This window comes from Agelaius phoeniceus, chromosome 9 (genome assembly GCF_051311805.1).
Source record: "Agelaius phoeniceus isolate bAgePho1 chromosome 9, bAgePho1.hap1, whole genome shotgun sequence".
In the NCBI taxonomy this organism is placed as follows: Eukaryota; Metazoa; Chordata; class Aves; order Passeriformes; family Icteridae; genus Agelaius; species Agelaius phoeniceus.
In genome coordinates, this window is record NC_135273.1 from 32,278,016 (window position 1) to 32,294,490 (window position 16,475).

A 16,475-nucleotide genomic window follows, 5' to 3' on the forward strand; every position below is an offset into this window, starting at 1 on the left:
GAACTGTACACGTGGTTGTGGCACATGACATCTAAGGTAGTTAGTTAGAAAGTTTAAACTCATTTTCCTGCTCCACCCAGCAGGCTCACATCCTTTTCCCAAAACACAGGGTGTAGCTCACCTCTCTGCCCCCAGTTGCACAGCAGATGTTCTATTTGTATAAAAGACTTTTATAACTGCAGGACTCGGAAATTCACCGAGCTCACAGACACGTTTATCCACCCGAGCGACTTCCAGACACGCACAAACCAACCGGGAACATAAACATCCTCATCAGAGATGTAAATTCCAAAGGCACCGCCAAAAACACAGCCATTAAAAGCTTTTCCTTCACACAAAGGCACCCAAAGGCATTACCTGACTGCTCCAAATAATACTTGACAACCGAGGAGATGCCCTGGGGTGCCACGAAATTGCGGGAGCCTTCTCTCACCACCAGTCCTTCCACGGGAGCCGTCAGTGGCTTCAGGATGCCGTGGGTGACAAGCTCCTCGTAGAAGCTAGAAAGGGAGAAATCCACAAGGAAATACAGATGAATGCACGGAAATACACATGAAAACTTTGATTGTGGGAAACGGAGCGAGTTAAGACCAGCCTGAATTTTAACAGGCTGCATTTCAAGGCAGGTTAAGCATAAATGCAGCAATAAAAGGACAAACTACCTTGCTAATTGCATTGGGTCTGGCCTTTTACCTGACAGCAAAGCTACCTGTGATGGAACTATCAGCGGCTTGACCCGGAGGCAGAGGAATACACAGCGGTTCCCTAAACCTCTGAACAGCAGCCCGAACTCCACAGCCCCTGCGGAGCGCAGGAATATTCCAGGTGCCTGAAACTCACCTGCCTTTTCGCTGCTTTCCAGGCAAATTTCTGCATTTTCACAGCGCTGCCACACCTCCGTCCCCTTCCCCGAAGTACCCCTGCACCTTTCATCCCGACCCACGCCAAGTTTCCCGGCGGTCACCCCTCCACTCCTGCCCTAAATCCCGCAGGCAGGGCAGCGAGCGAGCGGCTGCGGGCCTCTGGGTGTGGTGGGGCTTAAAGCACCTGTGCACCAGCAGCGGGGTCCCTGCGTGTCCCCACGGGCCACCAAACCCTCCGACACCGCGGGACGGGCGGGCTGGGGGCGGGCTGGGGGCGGGATGGAGGCGGGATGAGGGAGGGATGGGGATGGGATGGATGGGGCGGGATGAGGATGGGATGAAGGAGGGATGGGGCGGGTCTCACCTGAGCCGCGGCCCCGCCAGCTCCGGCTCGCAGGTGACGAACTGCGCGCCCAGGTCGGCGCTGCCGCGGTCGGCGCGGGTCGTGCTCATGCGGCCCCCTGCGCGACAGTGGGTCACAGACCGCCGCGACACGCCACGACACGCACGACACCACGACACACACACACGCCACACATGACACACGCCAGGCCCGGGCTTCCCTCCCACGGCCCCGGCCCGCCGGACCCACCTGCGCCCCGCGCCTTGTCCCACACGGCCACCTGTCCCCGAGGGGCCCCGCGCAGCAGCGCCGCGCCCGCCGCGCCCGTCAGCCCCGCGCCCACCACCAGCACCCGCGCCATGGCCGCCGCACCGGCACCGGCACCGGCAACGGCACGGCCCGGACACGGACAGTGACAGCGGCACCGGCACGCCCCGGACACCGACACGGGCACGCCCCGGACACGGACCGTGACACAGACACGCCCCGGACACGGGCAGTGACACGCCCCAGGACACGCCCCGCGGTGGGCGTGGCCTATGCGTCACTGCCCGCCTCCTATGCGAGCCACGCCCATGGGCGGGGAGAGGCCACGCCCACGTACGGCACCTGTGCGCGCGGGAAGCTGCAGGCAGGCCTCTGCTGGGCACACACCTCTGTACGGGCACAGCTGTGCTGGGCACACATCTGGACTGACACCTCTGTACAGGCACAGCTGGGCTGGGCACACACCTGTATGTGCACACCTGTACACACACACACACACACACACCTGTATGTGCACACCTGTACGCACACACACGGTCCCGTGTCACACACACCTATACACACACACACCTGTACACACAAACACGCTCCCGTGTCACACACACCTATACACACACACAGACACCCCCGTGTCACACTTCCCCTTGTCACACACACACCTGTGTCACGCACACACCCGTGTCACACACCCCTGTGTGTGACCAACCCTGCCCACCTGGAGGTGCCACCCAGCAGGAACTGGGAGGGGGTGACATATTCCAGAAGGTGCTGCTGGATCGCCCCCAACACCTGGCAGTGAGGAAAGCGGGGTGCTGTGCCCGGAGCAAACAGTGCTGGGGGTGGTGACACTGCGTGGTGACACTGCGTGGTGACACTGCGTGCAGTGCCTGCCGCAGGAAAACAAGCTCCCGTCCCCAGAGCCCCGAGAGTGGGCAGCTCTGGGGAGGATCCGGGTCGCTCCCCTTCCCCAGCTGCGTGGGTGGGAGGAGATGTTCCAGAAAACTTGTGATAGGATCGCTGTGGTATGGGGGACACCAGCAGGCGACACTTTTGGCAGAGGCGTTTATCAGATAAGCAGAGAGGGTGAAGCGCTGCAGGGCTGCGTGTGCCCGAGGCGCGGGCAGGGGCTGGTGATGCTCCTCTCCAAAGGGAGCTCCGAGCTGACCTCAGGGCAGGTGTTGTGACACGACACAGCGGACACGCTGCTCTTTTCAAGGTGTTGAAAAACGCCAATCACTTGTTTTGAAATTTTTTTAAAATTTGATAGTAATAAAATGGTTATAAAAATAGTAATACAATTAGAGTAATGATAATTTGGACAATTTGAATTAGGACAATATGAGACAATAAAAACAAAGAGTTACGGACGTCCGGGTACCTTTTTCTGGGCAAAATAAGCCCAAAAAAGGACCCACGTTAACAGAGGATTAACCCTTAAAAGCAACAGCCTGTTGCATATTCATACACCTCATCCATGATGCATAAATTCCATTCAAACACAGGATTCTGTCTGGGCAGTGTCAGCTTCTTCCTCTGAATCCTGACAGCACCTTCGAGGCGGGAAGAAGTTCGTTTCTCCTGATATTGGAGCAATAAATTCTTTTTCTCTGAAAGATTCAGGTGTCCTGTGGCTGCTATCTCGTTGTGAGTCCTTTCTTTAAAAAAGTATCCTACATAGCATTGTTTCTATTTTAACATTTTTTAGTAACCTAAAACTATATTTAACACAGTACTTAAGAGAATTAATGCAGCATTACTTTCTAACACAGCACATATAATATTAATTTTAATATTTGTGAAAAGCCAATCATAAAATACGCATTTTTCACAAAGGTAAAGGAGACTTTTTTATTGCTGACTCTAACATTTATAGATTTCTAAAAGTGACAGTGGATTGGAGGGTGAAAGCGCCACCTCTCCAATGACACTGGACAAACTAACAGTTTATTGAATTTTTTCTCTTCCATAAAAGAATGCAAAATAATAAGTTATTTACATATAGTGTGTGAGAAAGTTCATTACAAAAATGTAAACATCAGAAGGCTTAAAAAAATCTTTAAAAATCAGGGTGACAGTGTTGTTTAATAGGCCCTTCCTGAAGAGAGGTGGGAGCTCCTGTCTCCCCTCCCTATGTGTTGTGAGGCTGTCATGGAGAAGGACATGTGCTCAGTTTGGCACTTTTTTAAAGAAAAATAAAAAAAATATTGTATAACTGAGCATCCAACCTGTGAGACTCGAGCATGATGGGTAGTGCTGAAGTTTCCACTGCAGTGGAAAAAGCTCAGTGCTCAGCTGATGAGCAGGTGGGACTGGCAGCAAGGGAAGCAGGAGTGGTGCAAGAGAGGGCTGCAGGAGCTGGGTGAGAACCCTGGGATGTGCGACACGTTCCAGCTTTCGGGCTAAACACCCACCTGAGGTATGTGCTGGTGGCAGGTGGCCCTGGATGAGGACACAGATTAGGAGCTGTGGCACAACAGCCTTACTGGAAAGGACCTGGGCAGGGTGGCAGGCACCACCCTGGGCATGAGCCAGCAGTGTGCCCTCCCTGCAAGGATGGAGAGCCCCAGCCTGGGCCACAGGAGAGGGCAAGGGGCGCCTGGCTGGTGTCAGCCCTGCCAGGGGAGGTGACATCTGGGTGCTGTGTCCAGTGTGGGGTGCCTGGTGAGAGGGGTGTGAGGATGGTGACCTCCACAGAGGCTGAGGAGCTGTCAGTGACCTGCAGCAGGAGGGGGATGGAGCTGAGTTTGCTGGGTCTGGCCATGCAGTGAAGTTCAAGGGACTCCCCTTGGTCCTTATGCCTTGAGAAGGCTGAGCTAGAACAGAGTTAAAGAATAAAGCAGGGATTTATTAAAAGGATCTCCTCCATGGATCCACCTTGGGCAGCACAAGAGCTCAGCCAGGGCTGCACCCAGGATGAACCAAAATGGTCACAAAATGGACACCTGGGCACAGGGTCTGTCACTGTGATCAGTTCTGCTCCATTTGCATCTTGCAGTTCATTGTCCCATTCCAGCTTTAGCCCATGCAGTCCCACCCTGCTTGTTTTTCTCTCTCCAGCCCACGGTGTTTGTGCTCCTGGGCCTGAGATTTGGATCATTTGTCCTTGGTCCCCAGCTAGAGAAGGAATTGTTTTGTCTCCCTCCTGCTCTGTGCAGAGATCTCACCATCCCTCAATGTGAAGCTCAGAACTGCACACTAAAGCAGCACAGAATCTGAAAAATACAAAAGTTAAAACCTGAGCCATCAATCCCCTCCAGTCTCTGCAGTGGTGGTGCTTCAGCAGGAGCTGCCCATGACTCTCGGGAGGCTGGAGCATCTTATAATACCCATGGCAATGTCCTGCTCTCCATGTGCTGCAGGACTCTGGGGTGCAGCCTTTGTCTTGCCCCTTCCTGTGCCTCCAGATGAGTGTGGCCAGAGCTGCTCTGCCCTTTCCCTGGAGTGTAGATTTCCATGTTCTATTTCCTCAGGAGGTGAAAGCCAGAGGTGCCTTACTCAGCTTCAGTACCCCAAAACCAAAGTCACCCTTCCCCTCCAAACCTGTAAATTACAAACCCCTGTTCTAGTGTGTGTTTATAGAAGTGGGACAAACTGACAAACCTGGTTGGACACCTCCCAGGCCCGTTCCAGGCTGATAGACAGAGGACACCTTTCCCTAGTGACCTTTCACCGTGATTCCCACAGCAAAACAATCTAGGAAAGAAGGGCAGGAGGCAGCCTCAGCCCTGGCACGGGGCATGGAGAGGGAGAACTCTCCCTGTTGGCAGGACAAGGCACTCAGGTGCTCCTCATACCTCCCTGCAAGGGTGTGAGGAACAGGGATGTTGTGGTGGGCTGGCACAGCTCCATCCCCCAGCCCAAAGTGGGGCAGGTGGAGGCAACTGGAAGAGCAAAAGTGGAAAACTGGGTCGGGATAGACAAGGTATGGAGTGTTGCTATGGCAACTGGGCTGGGTCCCATCCCTGTGCTGTGAGCAAAGGGAACTCCATCCCAGCCTGACCCAGTACAGATATTTTCAGTCTGTTGCCTGGGATTTAATCTCCATCTCACATGTGGCACCTTTGTATAACAAGAAGCATCATCATTTCTACACCACAGCTACGGGAAATCAATTACCTAATTATGTCTCTTGTAACAAATAAATAAAACCACCACTGAAATGGGATGCTGGAAACTTTCTTCAGCAACACCAATTAAACCACTCAATGGAAATCACCTCCAAACTCTGCCTAAACAATATTTGACCGGCCTCCACAAACAAATTCTGGGGAACTGCACTTTCTGAACTGTGCTGTTACCTAATGGTGTCTATGCCCTGCATCCCAGGGTGTTTACACTTGCCACCCCACCCTGCAGCCAGTTCAAATAGGGCTGTCTCCAGAGGGGTGCAGAGCAGTGCTCCGTGCACCAGCCAGGGGACAGAAGCCATCCTCTGGCACTGCCACCTCTCCATCTCCTCCAGGCTGGGCATCTCTTCCCTGCACTGCCCATCTTCTCCAGGGGCTGGCACGTCCCTGTCACCTTCTGCAGGAGCTGTGCCACCTCTCAGCTGGGCTGCCTGCCTTCACTTCTGGACAGGTGAGTGTGGGGAAAGCATGGCTAGAGCCTGGACAGGTGAGTGGACAGGCAAAAGGACAGTGGACAGGTCCCCTGGACAGGTGAGTGGACAGGCAAAAGGACAGTGGACAGGTCCCCTGGACAGGTGAGTGGACAGGCAAAAGGACAGTGGACAGGTCCCCTGGACAGGTGAGGGGACAGGCAAAAGGACAGTGGACAGGTCCCCTGGCCAGGGAAAAGCATTCTAAACTTGCCTGTGAACAGCACTTGCCACTCATGGCACCTCCAGCCCCCAGAACAGGGCACCAAAATCTCATTTGCTGCCTCGGCTCTAGAGGCTGCTCCAGCCCAGTTTTTCTTGTGGTGTCCAACGTTATGGTTGTTGGAGGGAGCAATCCTGGCCAGAGCTTTCAGTGCCTGTCAGTGATGCCTCCTGCCCATAACTGTGTGCAAAGCCTGCTGTTCCCCACCTCCTGTGGCAGCTGCAGTCTCCAGCATGTTGAGTGAGTGAGGGGCTTTTTAAGCTGTGTTAAAGCCACTATCACTAAGGGGTGTCTAGATCTGCTGGAAGATACATCTCTCCCCATTTTGCATACAGATTTGCACTCCAAAATGTCCTTCTCTGAATTAAATGCAATCAATTCTTGTCTTTTACACCATGATCAAGGAGAAGGGCAAGTGGTTAGAGGTTTTCTTCTCATGATTTTGTTTCTATTTAGGGAGGGAAGGCAGTGCTGGGATTTATTCATCCTCCCTCTCCCTCCTGGGGAGGTTTGGGGTGTCAGCAGCTGATGCAAACAGCAGGGTGATGGGACAGAGCTGTCCCTTTGCTGGAAGGGAGACTGGAGCAGTGGCACTGCATGGTCACTGACAGGACAAGCAACACCCTTCATCCTCTGTGTACTGGAATGGCTCAATTTTATTGAGGTTTGAGCAACCTCAGGGGGCTGGAATGAGCCCAAATCATTCTGTGATTCTGTCATTTTAACCTCTTGCAGTTCCCAGTGGTGTGTACAGCCCCACAAGGGTTGTTGCCTCACCTCTTACAGGAATTCCTGAAAGTCTTCCCCACCTCCCTGGAATTATCCCTGCTGAGATGTGTTCCCTGAGCCACCCCATGGGCATTAATGCTTTTAATGGTCATCCAGGCCAGCAGACCGAGGCTGAGTCCCACCTGGGCTGTTTCCCTGCCCTGCTGTCCCTGGCACTGAGTGTGTGGGTGTGCTGTTCCAGGCACAGCGAGGATGTGGCTGGCTCTGGCTCTGCTCTCCGTGCTCCACGGGATGGCAGCTGGGGAATGCTTCTTGAATTCCCCATTTCCCAAGAACCCAGAGGCAAGGATGAACATTGTAAGTATGATGGCATTGGAGAGGAGGTGGGAAGTGTCCAGGAAACAGCCTCCATTAAATAATTACAGTGAAATATCACATTCAGGGATTTCCTCGCAGGAGCCTTGAAAATGTTATTATTGATGGGAATACATCAGTTTTCTTCATGGTGGAAAAAAGGCCGTTCTTTATTCACATAACTCCTTTTTATACAGTTTTACAGACCTCATGTGTGACTCCAATTGGTCAGTAGCTTTCTTGCCAATTACATTTATTGGTAATTAACAAGTTGTTATTCTGTATTGACTGGTCACCCAAACTCTCAGTGTGTACATGCAGGGAGGTTTTTGACTGATAGTTTTCATTTTTCTATCTAACAGTGTAAAAACAGTTTTTAAAGGTGCAATTTGTTTTTTACCCAGGAATAATATTAACTAATTGTTATGTCAACTAATTGCTCACACCAGGATTGCTTTCACATGGGAACTTGCACAGTGCTGGCTTTGACCAGGCCAGCCACTGATTCCAGGAGAGCAGCCTTGATTTTATGGAGCCTTTCCCTGTGATTTTTCTACCTTACTGCAACAATTATTGGCTTTCTTCTTGTTGCAGAGTGAAATGGTCTCCTTCTGGGGGTATCCCAGCGAGGAGTATGACGTGGTGACAGAAGATGGCTACATCCTCCAGCTGAACAGAATTCCTCATGGCAGGGGAAATTCTGGGTGCCAAGGTAAAACTGATGCCATCCAGAGCACCCACACATGCCTTGAGCATTCACTGGGATAGCAGGGCTTGTGCTAGAGGGTTTTCAAGGTTCCCTGTGGCTTAGCAGCAGTTTTGATAGATCAGAATTTGTCAGGAAGGCTGATCCCTTGCCAGGGATGTTTCCTCAGCCCTCCTGGACCCCTGAGCACTGAATGTCAGGCTGCAATCCCTGGTGGCACACCTTGGGCTCTCTCCAGAGCCTGGCTCCCAAAATGTGCTCCTGCAGCCATTTGATGGATCAGCAGACTGGTTTGGTTCTCCCTGGGGATCCTCTTGTCCTGTGAGGAGGGGTTAGATCCATGAAAATTGCATTTTTCCTGTCACATCCCCAGGCTCCTCCATGTTTGCCCACAGAGCTCCCTGGGCAGCCCAAGTTCTGCCAGAGATTCTGGGCATAAAGTCCAAGATAATGGTGCAGCTTGGTAAAACTGCTTTTTAAATGAAATTTCGACTAGCACTGACAGAGATTTTGGCTGCCATGGGGATAACACTTCATAAACAGTCTCCAAAGGCAACAAAGAGCATTAAAAATAAAGAGAGTCATGGTGCTGCCTGTCTTGCAGGTGTGAGGCCCGTGGCACTTCTGCAGCATGGTCTCCTTGCAGAAGGCAGCATCTGGCTCACCAACTTGGCCAACAGCAGCCTGGGCTTCATCCTGGCAGATGCTGGCTACGATGTCTGGATAGGAAACAGCAGAGGGAACACCTGGTCCAGGAGGCACCAGGTCCTGACCACCACACAGGATGAATTCTGGGCTTTCAGGTAAATGGGTGGGTGTGAGGGTCTCAGAAACAGCTGAATTCTGTCAGGGTCACGCTGCCCCAGCTGGGGGTGAGTGAACCAGGCTGGAGTGAAGCTCATCCAACTCATTTTGAGTGAAAACTCAGCAGGATGAAGAAGTTTGTGGGCTGGCCCTGCCCGCCCTGCTGGTTTTGTGGTTTGCTGGTGGTGGCTGTGCACATGCAGATGCTGCCCCTCTCAGCAAAACATCTCCTCTTCCTTCTGCAGCTTCGATGAGATGGCTAAATACGACCTGCCAGCCATGATCAGCTTTATTGAGCAGAAAACAGGACAGAAACAGCTTTATTATATTGGCCATTCCCAAGGCACCACCATAGGTGAGTGGGTCCTGCTGATGACAGCACGAGAAGTCAACATCCCCTCTCAGATCTGTAAAATTACTCTCTGAAATTAAACTATGTGCATGAGTGCCTTGAAAGGCTAAACCTTTTTTTTTTGTCCCTACTTTTTTTTCCCCCACCAGGTTTTATAGCCTTTTCCACAATGCCTGAGCTGGCTCAGAAAATCAAGGTGTTCTTTGCTCTTTCACCTGTGACCACGGTGATATTTTCTCGGAGCCCATTTAGGAAACTCTCAGTCTTTTCTGACTCTGGGCTTAAGGTTGGTCTGCACTATGTTCTGCACAGCCAAAACTGTTTTTCATAGGGATTGTGAAATTATCTATGGACTGTTTCAAGTCATTTACAGAGGGGTGAGCTCTGCACTCTGTTTTATTATGAAGAAAAACACATCTCACTGCAGAACCTTTCAGTCCTGTCCTGAATTCACTCCCCAAAATGTTCTGGCAGAATTAGATCCAAAATGTTGGTGAATAAAACTGATGCAGAGGCTGTGAATTGAACCCTAGCATTTAACACAAGGGCATTAATGAATGTAGGAGATCATGCCCATAAGAAACAAGGAGCTGAAGCATTTAATGGGGTGCAAGGGAGGCTTCACTATGATCCAACTTAATGGGGGGATAAAATAGAAGTTGTAAAGTAGTGCTTTGGGGAAAAGTATGACCAGACTTCCTATTTGATGAGCACATCTGGGATTTTACAGGAGCTGTTTGGCACCAGGGAGTTCCTGCCCCACACTGCCCTGGGGGAAGTGGTCCTCTCCAGGTTCTGTTCCTGCTCCAAGGTCTGCAAGCACATCCTGGCCACAATTTTTGGGTTTAACTGGAAGAACACAAACATGGTACGTGGGAATGGACCTGCAGAGGGTCCTCCTGAAGGCCAAAGCCCTGGCAATGCCCTGTTTTGCAGGGCCAAGGGAAGGCAGCTGTGAAATGTGAGATGTGCTGGTGTCCTTGCAGAGCCGGTTCGATGTGTACATGGGGCACACCCCGGCGGGCTCCTCGGTGCAGAACATCATCCACTGGCTGCAGGTGAACCTCCCCAGCATCCCTCCCGTGCCCCACAGCGTGTCCCTGCTCCCCTGTGGGCAGCCTGCAGTGCTGCTTGCTGCAGGGCACACCTTGGCCAGGTCTGGGGTGGGTTTTGTTTCCACCCCTCCGTAAAACGCGCGGCGGGTTCTGGAGCCAGAGTGGGGGATCTGTCAGGAGGAACACGTGGAGTGAGGACCCTGCAGCCACAGCAGGCACATTCCAGGGCTCTTGCTTCAAACCAGCTCCAGCCCTGCAGCCCAAGTGCCATCAGTGCTCAGACTAGTGGCAGAGGTGCATCTGGACAGCAGCCAACTAAGCTTATTACTGATAAAGATGATTATTTCTCCTTCTTCCCCTCGTGGGCATGAGAACAGTCACCACCAGAGCCCTTTGACACTGCAGTTGTGCTTTGCTGCATTCCTTTTCTCTTCCCCAAGCTGAAAATTTGCACATTTTTTGGTAGATTGCCTGTTTACCTTCTCTGAGCTGTGTGCCATGGGCTGCACTCAGGGCACAGCTTCTTCCCTGAGTGGAATTCCTGCTCAGGGACCCCAGAAGGACTTTGTGGGGTTTGCAGCAAGAACACACACCCCATTTTCTGAAGGGCTGCTGCCCAGTGGAGGGATCAAGCCACCCTGACCTTGTATTGCTGCTGGTCCTGTTCCAGTTAGACAAGAGATGTTCAGAGGCTCCTTCCATCTTTGATTGTGCCATTTCAGGCCAACCCTCCAGCCCAAATGGAGTATTTAGCATTCTAAACCCATTTTCCAGACCATTTTAATTTCTTCCCATCCTGGTGTTATCCACAAACATTAGAAACATAATCTCTGTCCGTTTGTCCAAATTCACAGCAATAATTACTTGTGCTGGGCCTAGGGCCAGACCTGTGACACACACTTGAAAAGTCCTGCTGGTTCAGTGATGAAAGCTAACTTTTGAAGGTTGACTTTTGAGGGTTGAGTGCAGCCCCAGAGAGCTGTGATTTCACTCAGAGCACTGCATGTCTGAATTTGCTGCAGGGAGTCCACGGTGGGGCACTGAGAGCTTTTGATGGGGGGCACATGTACAACAGCCTTCACTACAGACAGGTGAGGTGCTCCCTGTGCTTCCCTTCCCTTGTTCTCTTCCCATCCATGCCTGCTGTGTCTCCCCTTAATGTATTCCTCTCTCCACAAAGTGGGAGTCAGGATCTCTGCTTGGAACAACAGCATTTTCCATTCTCAACTTTACTTTGCAAATATCTTTTAGATGGAATAAAATGCTTTAAATTAGACTTTCCACTATGGGGAAATGATCTCAAGTTACACCAGGCTGAATAATAGGAAAAATTTCTTCTCTGAAATACTGGTTAAGCCTTGGAACAGAAAGAAAAAAAAAAAAAAAAAAAAAAAAAAAAAAAAAAAAAAAAAAGAAGCTTCTTTCTTCCTTAAACAAAATGAATCATTCAGAAAGCAGCGTGCTTGTTAACTGGATTAATTACACTGCAGGTAACAAGAGATGCTGCTGGCAAATCACCTCATGGCAAGTCCTCAGGGTGTGGAGCTGAAACAAACCCTCCAGAAACGTTTTAATTTCAAAAACTTGCTTCCAAACACCTCCCTGCTGTCACTGAAGGATGTGCTGGTGAAGTGTCCCCACAAAGCCCAGCAGGGCTGGCTGGGAGGGACCTGTGGAGGTCAGGATGGTCCAACAGCACTAAATCAGGGCAGCCAAAGTTCTGCCTCCTTATCCAAAGCATCTGTAGAATCAGAACTAGAATTTCTAGCCCGGCAGAACAAATTCTCTAATTAGTTTTATTTAAACTGCCTCGCTAAATCATAGCACATAACGCTATGCTGCATCTCTACTGAAGTTCCTCTCCTTTCTAGAAGAAAGGAGTTCCAGTCTTCATTTCCCTCCATTCCCAAAGAGTAGCAACAGTTCACAATTTGTTGCAGTCCAGCAACATCTCCTCTTTGTGAAGCTCCTTTTCCATCTCTCTCCTCCTTGTCAAGCCCCTTCTCCATCTCCTCTTTGTGAAACCCCTTTTCCCTCTCCTCTTGGTGAAGCCCCTTTTCAATCTCTCCCTTCTGAAGCCACATTTCCCTCTCCACTTTGTGAAGCCACATTTCCATCTACCTTCTCCTTGTGAAGCTCCTTTTCCATCTCCTCCTTGTCAAACCCCTTTTCTTCTGCTCCTTGTGAAGCCCCTTTTCTCTCTCCTCCTCCAATTTTCCATCTATCTTCTCCTTGTAAAGCCACTTTTCCATCTTCCATACATTTTCTCCTTGTGAAGCCCCTTTTCCCTCTCCACTTTGTGAAGCCCCTTTTCCATCTCCTCCTTCTGAAGCCCCTCTTCCATCTCCTCCTTGTGAATCTCCTTTTCCCTCTGCTCTTCCTGAAGCCACTTTTTCATCTATCTCCACTTTGTGAAGCCCCTTTTCCCTCTCCTCTTAATGAGGCCCCTTTTTCCATCCACTCCTTGTAAAGCTCCTTTTCCATCCCCTCCTTGTGAAGCCCCTTTTCCCTCTTCTCCTTGTGAAGCCCCTTTTCCATCTGCTCCTCGTGAAGCCACTTTTTCAACCATCTCATCTTTCTGAAGCCCCTTTTCCCTCTCCACTTTGTGAATCCCTTTTCCCTCTCCTTCTTTGTGCAGTCCCTTTTCCCTCTGTCTCCTCCTTTTGAAGCCCCTTTTCCATCTCCTCATTGTGAAGCCATTTTTCCATCTATCTCCTCTTTGTGAAGCCCCTCCTCCATCTCCAATTTTTCAAGCCCCTTTTCCCTCTGCTCTTTTTGAAGCCCCTTTTCCATGTCCTGTTTATCAAGCCCCTTTTCCATCTCCTCCTTGTCAAACCACGTTTCCATCCATCTCCTCCTTGTCAAGTCCCTTTTCCATCTGCTCCTCGTGAAGCCCCTTTTTCATCTCCTCTTTGTGAATCCCCTTCTCCATCTCCTCCTTATCAAAACCCTTTACCTCCTGCTCCTTGTGAAGCCCCTTTTCCATCTCCTCCTTCTGAAGCCCCTTTTCCATCTCCTCCTTGTGAAGCCATTTTTCCATCCATCTCATCTTTCTGAAGCCCCTTTTCCCTTTCCTCTCTGAAGCCCCTTTTCCGTCTGCTCCTTGTCAAGCCCCTTTTCCATCTCCTCTTTCTGAAGCCCCTTTTCCCTCTCCACTTTGTGCAGCCCCTTTTCCCTCTCCTCTTTGTGCAGCCCCTTTTCCACCTGTCTCCTTCTTTGTGCAGCCCCTTTTTCATTTCCTCTTTGTGAAGCCCCTCCTCCATCTCCAATTTTTCAAGCCCCTTTTCCCTCTGCTCTTTTTGAAGCCCCTTTTCCATGTCCTGTTTATCAAGCCCCTTTTCCATCTCCTCCTTGTCAAACCACGTTTCCATCCATCTCCTCCTTGTCAAGCCCCTTTTCCATCTGCTCCTTGTGAAGCCCCTTTTCCATCTGCTCCTTGTGCAGCCCCTTTTCCATCTCCTCTTTGTGAATCCCCTTCTCCATCTCCTCCTTATCAAAACCCTTTACCTCCTGCTCCTTGTGAAGCCCCTTTTCCCTCTCCTCTTTGCAAAGTCCCTCCTCCATCTCCACTTTCTGAAGCCCTTTCCCCTCTGCTCCTCAGACCGGGGCCCCGTTCTACGACGTGCAGGACATGGAGGTGCCCACGGCCATCTGGAACGCGGGCCAGGACTGCCTGGCTGACCCACGGGACACGGCCCTGCTGCTGCCCCAGGTCAGGAACCTGGTGCACCACAAGCTCATCCCCCACTGGAACCACATGGATTTCGTGCTGGGCCTCGACGCCACCGACATTCTGTACCGGGAAGTGCTGGACATCATGAAGAAGCACCCCTAAAGATGCTGGTTCTACTTGTTATGATTTTTATTTTAGTGCTGGCTCTAGGGGATTTTGAAATTTCTTCGGAATCTTTTGAATTTTTTTGAATCTTATTGAATCTTTTGAAATTTTTTTAATCTCTGTTTGGACCACCTGAATATAGTTGATTAAAATGTTCTGCTCTTAACTGGAGCAGTGACAGGATGGGGAGAGGAGCCTTCATGCCATTCCTGGCTGGCACTGCATTGCCTTTCCTTCTTTTGCCATCTTTTCCCTTCTTCTTTTCCCTTCTTCTTTTCCCTTCTTCTTTTCCATTCTTCTTTTTCCTTCTTTTCCCTTCTTCTTTTCCCTTATTTTCCCTTCTTCTTTTCCCTTCATTTTTCCCTTCTTTTTTTCCCTTCTTCTTTTCCCCTTCTTTTTTTGTTTGGTTTGGTTTTGGCAGTTTTTTTTTTTTTTCATTGGTTTTGTTTTGTTTGGGTTTTTTTTAGTTTTTGGGGATTTTTTTGGTGCCTTCATCAGTGACACAAAGCTCATTGTTGCTGTCTCAGGTCTGCCACTTGTCACGCCTAAAAACATCAAGGCGGATCAGAAAGAGATCCAACAGATTTGTGGTGAAAAACACCAGAATTAGGATCCCAGAATGTTTTGGGTGGGAAGGGACCTTAAAGCCCCAGGGACACCTTCCACTGTCCCAGGCTGCTCCAAGCCCCAGTGTCCAGCCTGGCCTTGGGCACTGCCACGGGCAGTTCTGGGCACCCTGTGCCAGGGCCTGCCCACCCTGCCAGGGAACAATTCCTCATTCCCAATATCCCATCCAGCCCTGCCCTCTGGCACTGGGAAGCCATTCCCTGGGTCCTTTCCCTCCATCCCTTGTAAATAGTTTCTTTCCATCTTTCTCCCTTCAGGTACTGGAAGGACATCTCTCTAGAGAAAAAACAGTCCTACAGGTTTTGAATTCAATAAAAATTGTAATTAATCACATTTTTAATGTGACTGGGTTTGGCATTATTTTTTTCCTTTCAGTGACTGAGGTGAGAAATGAATAAATCCTGAAGAGAAATTTCCAGTCAGACAGCCCAGTGTGTGATTCTGGTGGTGAATGTGTAAAATCCAAATAAAAAGGGGCTTAGGGCTTTCACAAAATGCTTGTATTAGGGTTTATCTGAGAGGTTTGGGTAATAAGACTGAGCAGTGATCTCAGAGGTGCTGTGATGCACTGATGGTTATTTTATTTAGCCTGAAGGAAGTGCAGTCATTTCACAGCAATAAAAAATTTGGCTGCTTCTGTCAGCCAAAATCCCAAGGCCCATCAGAAACTCTCTATAAAGAAGAATCAGCTTCTTTCAGGGAGGGAAGATCCAGCTGTGAGGCAAAGCAATATTTCATAGAGAAACTGCTCAAAATCGTGCACTGGAGCACAGTCAGATTTTCAGTCTGTCATGCTTCCTTTAAAATTCCCTGGAAGATCTGCATCACCCTGAAAAACAGAGTAAACCAGTCAGAGGCTTGGGGGAGGCCAGGAAATAAATTTGGGGAGAGCAGCAATCCCAAGTGTTGCTGTGAGATATATAATATAATATAATATAATATAATATAATATAATATTATTATAATTTATATAAAATATTACAATACATTGTATTATAGATAATATATAATATAATAATACAATATATAATAATATATTATAATAGTATCTAATATCTATTAGAATATAATATACAGTACATCTATTAATATATAATATTCTAATATTGTATTATATATTATATAATAAATTATAATATCATATATAATTTATATATTCTATTCTATTCTACTATATTATATTAAAAATATAATATATTGTATTATATATAGTATATATTATTATATGATGATTCAAAATAATATATAATTTAATACAATTTATATATAAAATTATAATATAATATATAGTACATCTATTAACATATATTATATATTATATAACGTATATAATACATATTATATATTATATATAAAGATAAAATATATTATTATATGATATATTATCATATTAAATATAGTATATTTTATACATTAATATATATCATATTCTAATATTGTCATATCTATTATATAATACAATAAATTATACTCAATCACATAATATATAATATATAATATAATGGAAATATGATATAATATAATATAATATACATAATACAATATAATATAATATTTCTATTGCTGGAGTATTACTATAGAACAGAATTCCTGGCTATAATTTGCTTGGCAAAAGTGAAGGACAGAGCTCCCTTGCTGCTGCTGGGTGTCCTTGTGCTGGCCTTGCTGTCCCCTGCAGTGGCCTTGAGGGAACCATCCCAGGCTGACTCTGAGCCCC

At 48.7% G+C, this 16,475-nt stretch overlaps 2 protein-coding genes across 8 annotated transcripts in view; one reads left to right on the forward strand and one right to left on the reverse strand.

The window, feature by feature from the left end:
• RNLS (renalase, FAD dependent amine oxidase) overlaps nucleotides 1-1,722 on the reverse strand; it is an 81,732-nt gene extending 80,010 nt beyond the window's left edge. For 6 of the 7 annotated variants that reach the window (XM_077183442.1, XM_077183446.1, XM_077183444.1 and 3 more), the window contains exons 1-3: nucleotides 1,456-1,663; nucleotides 1,228-1,324; nucleotides 358-500 (exon numbers count right to left, since the gene is read on the reverse strand). In XM_077183442.1, the coding sequence (XP_077039557.1) occupies nucleotides 358-500; nucleotides 1,228-1,324; nucleotides 1,456-1,567 (352 nt within the window). In that variant the 5' untranslated portion in view covers nucleotides 1,568-1,663. The other variant, XM_077183441.1, reaches the window with a different exon arrangement.
• Nucleotides 1,723-7,274: 5,552 nt separating this feature from the next.
• On the forward strand, nucleotides 7,275-14,128 carry LOC129123033 (lipase member K-like). Its single transcript, XM_054637227.2, has 9 exons — nucleotides 7,275-7,379; nucleotides 7,971-8,088; nucleotides 8,687-8,885; nucleotides 9,132-9,241; nucleotides 9,388-9,524; nucleotides 9,969-10,106; nucleotides 10,225-10,296; nucleotides 11,316-11,384; nucleotides 13,895-14,128. The coding sequence occupies exons 1-9, from the start codon at nucleotides 7,275-7,277 to the stop codon at nucleotides 14,126-14,128; spliced, it is 1,182 nt and encodes a 393-aa protein (XP_054493202.2).
• Nucleotides 14,129-16,475: the final 2,347 nt, after the last annotated feature.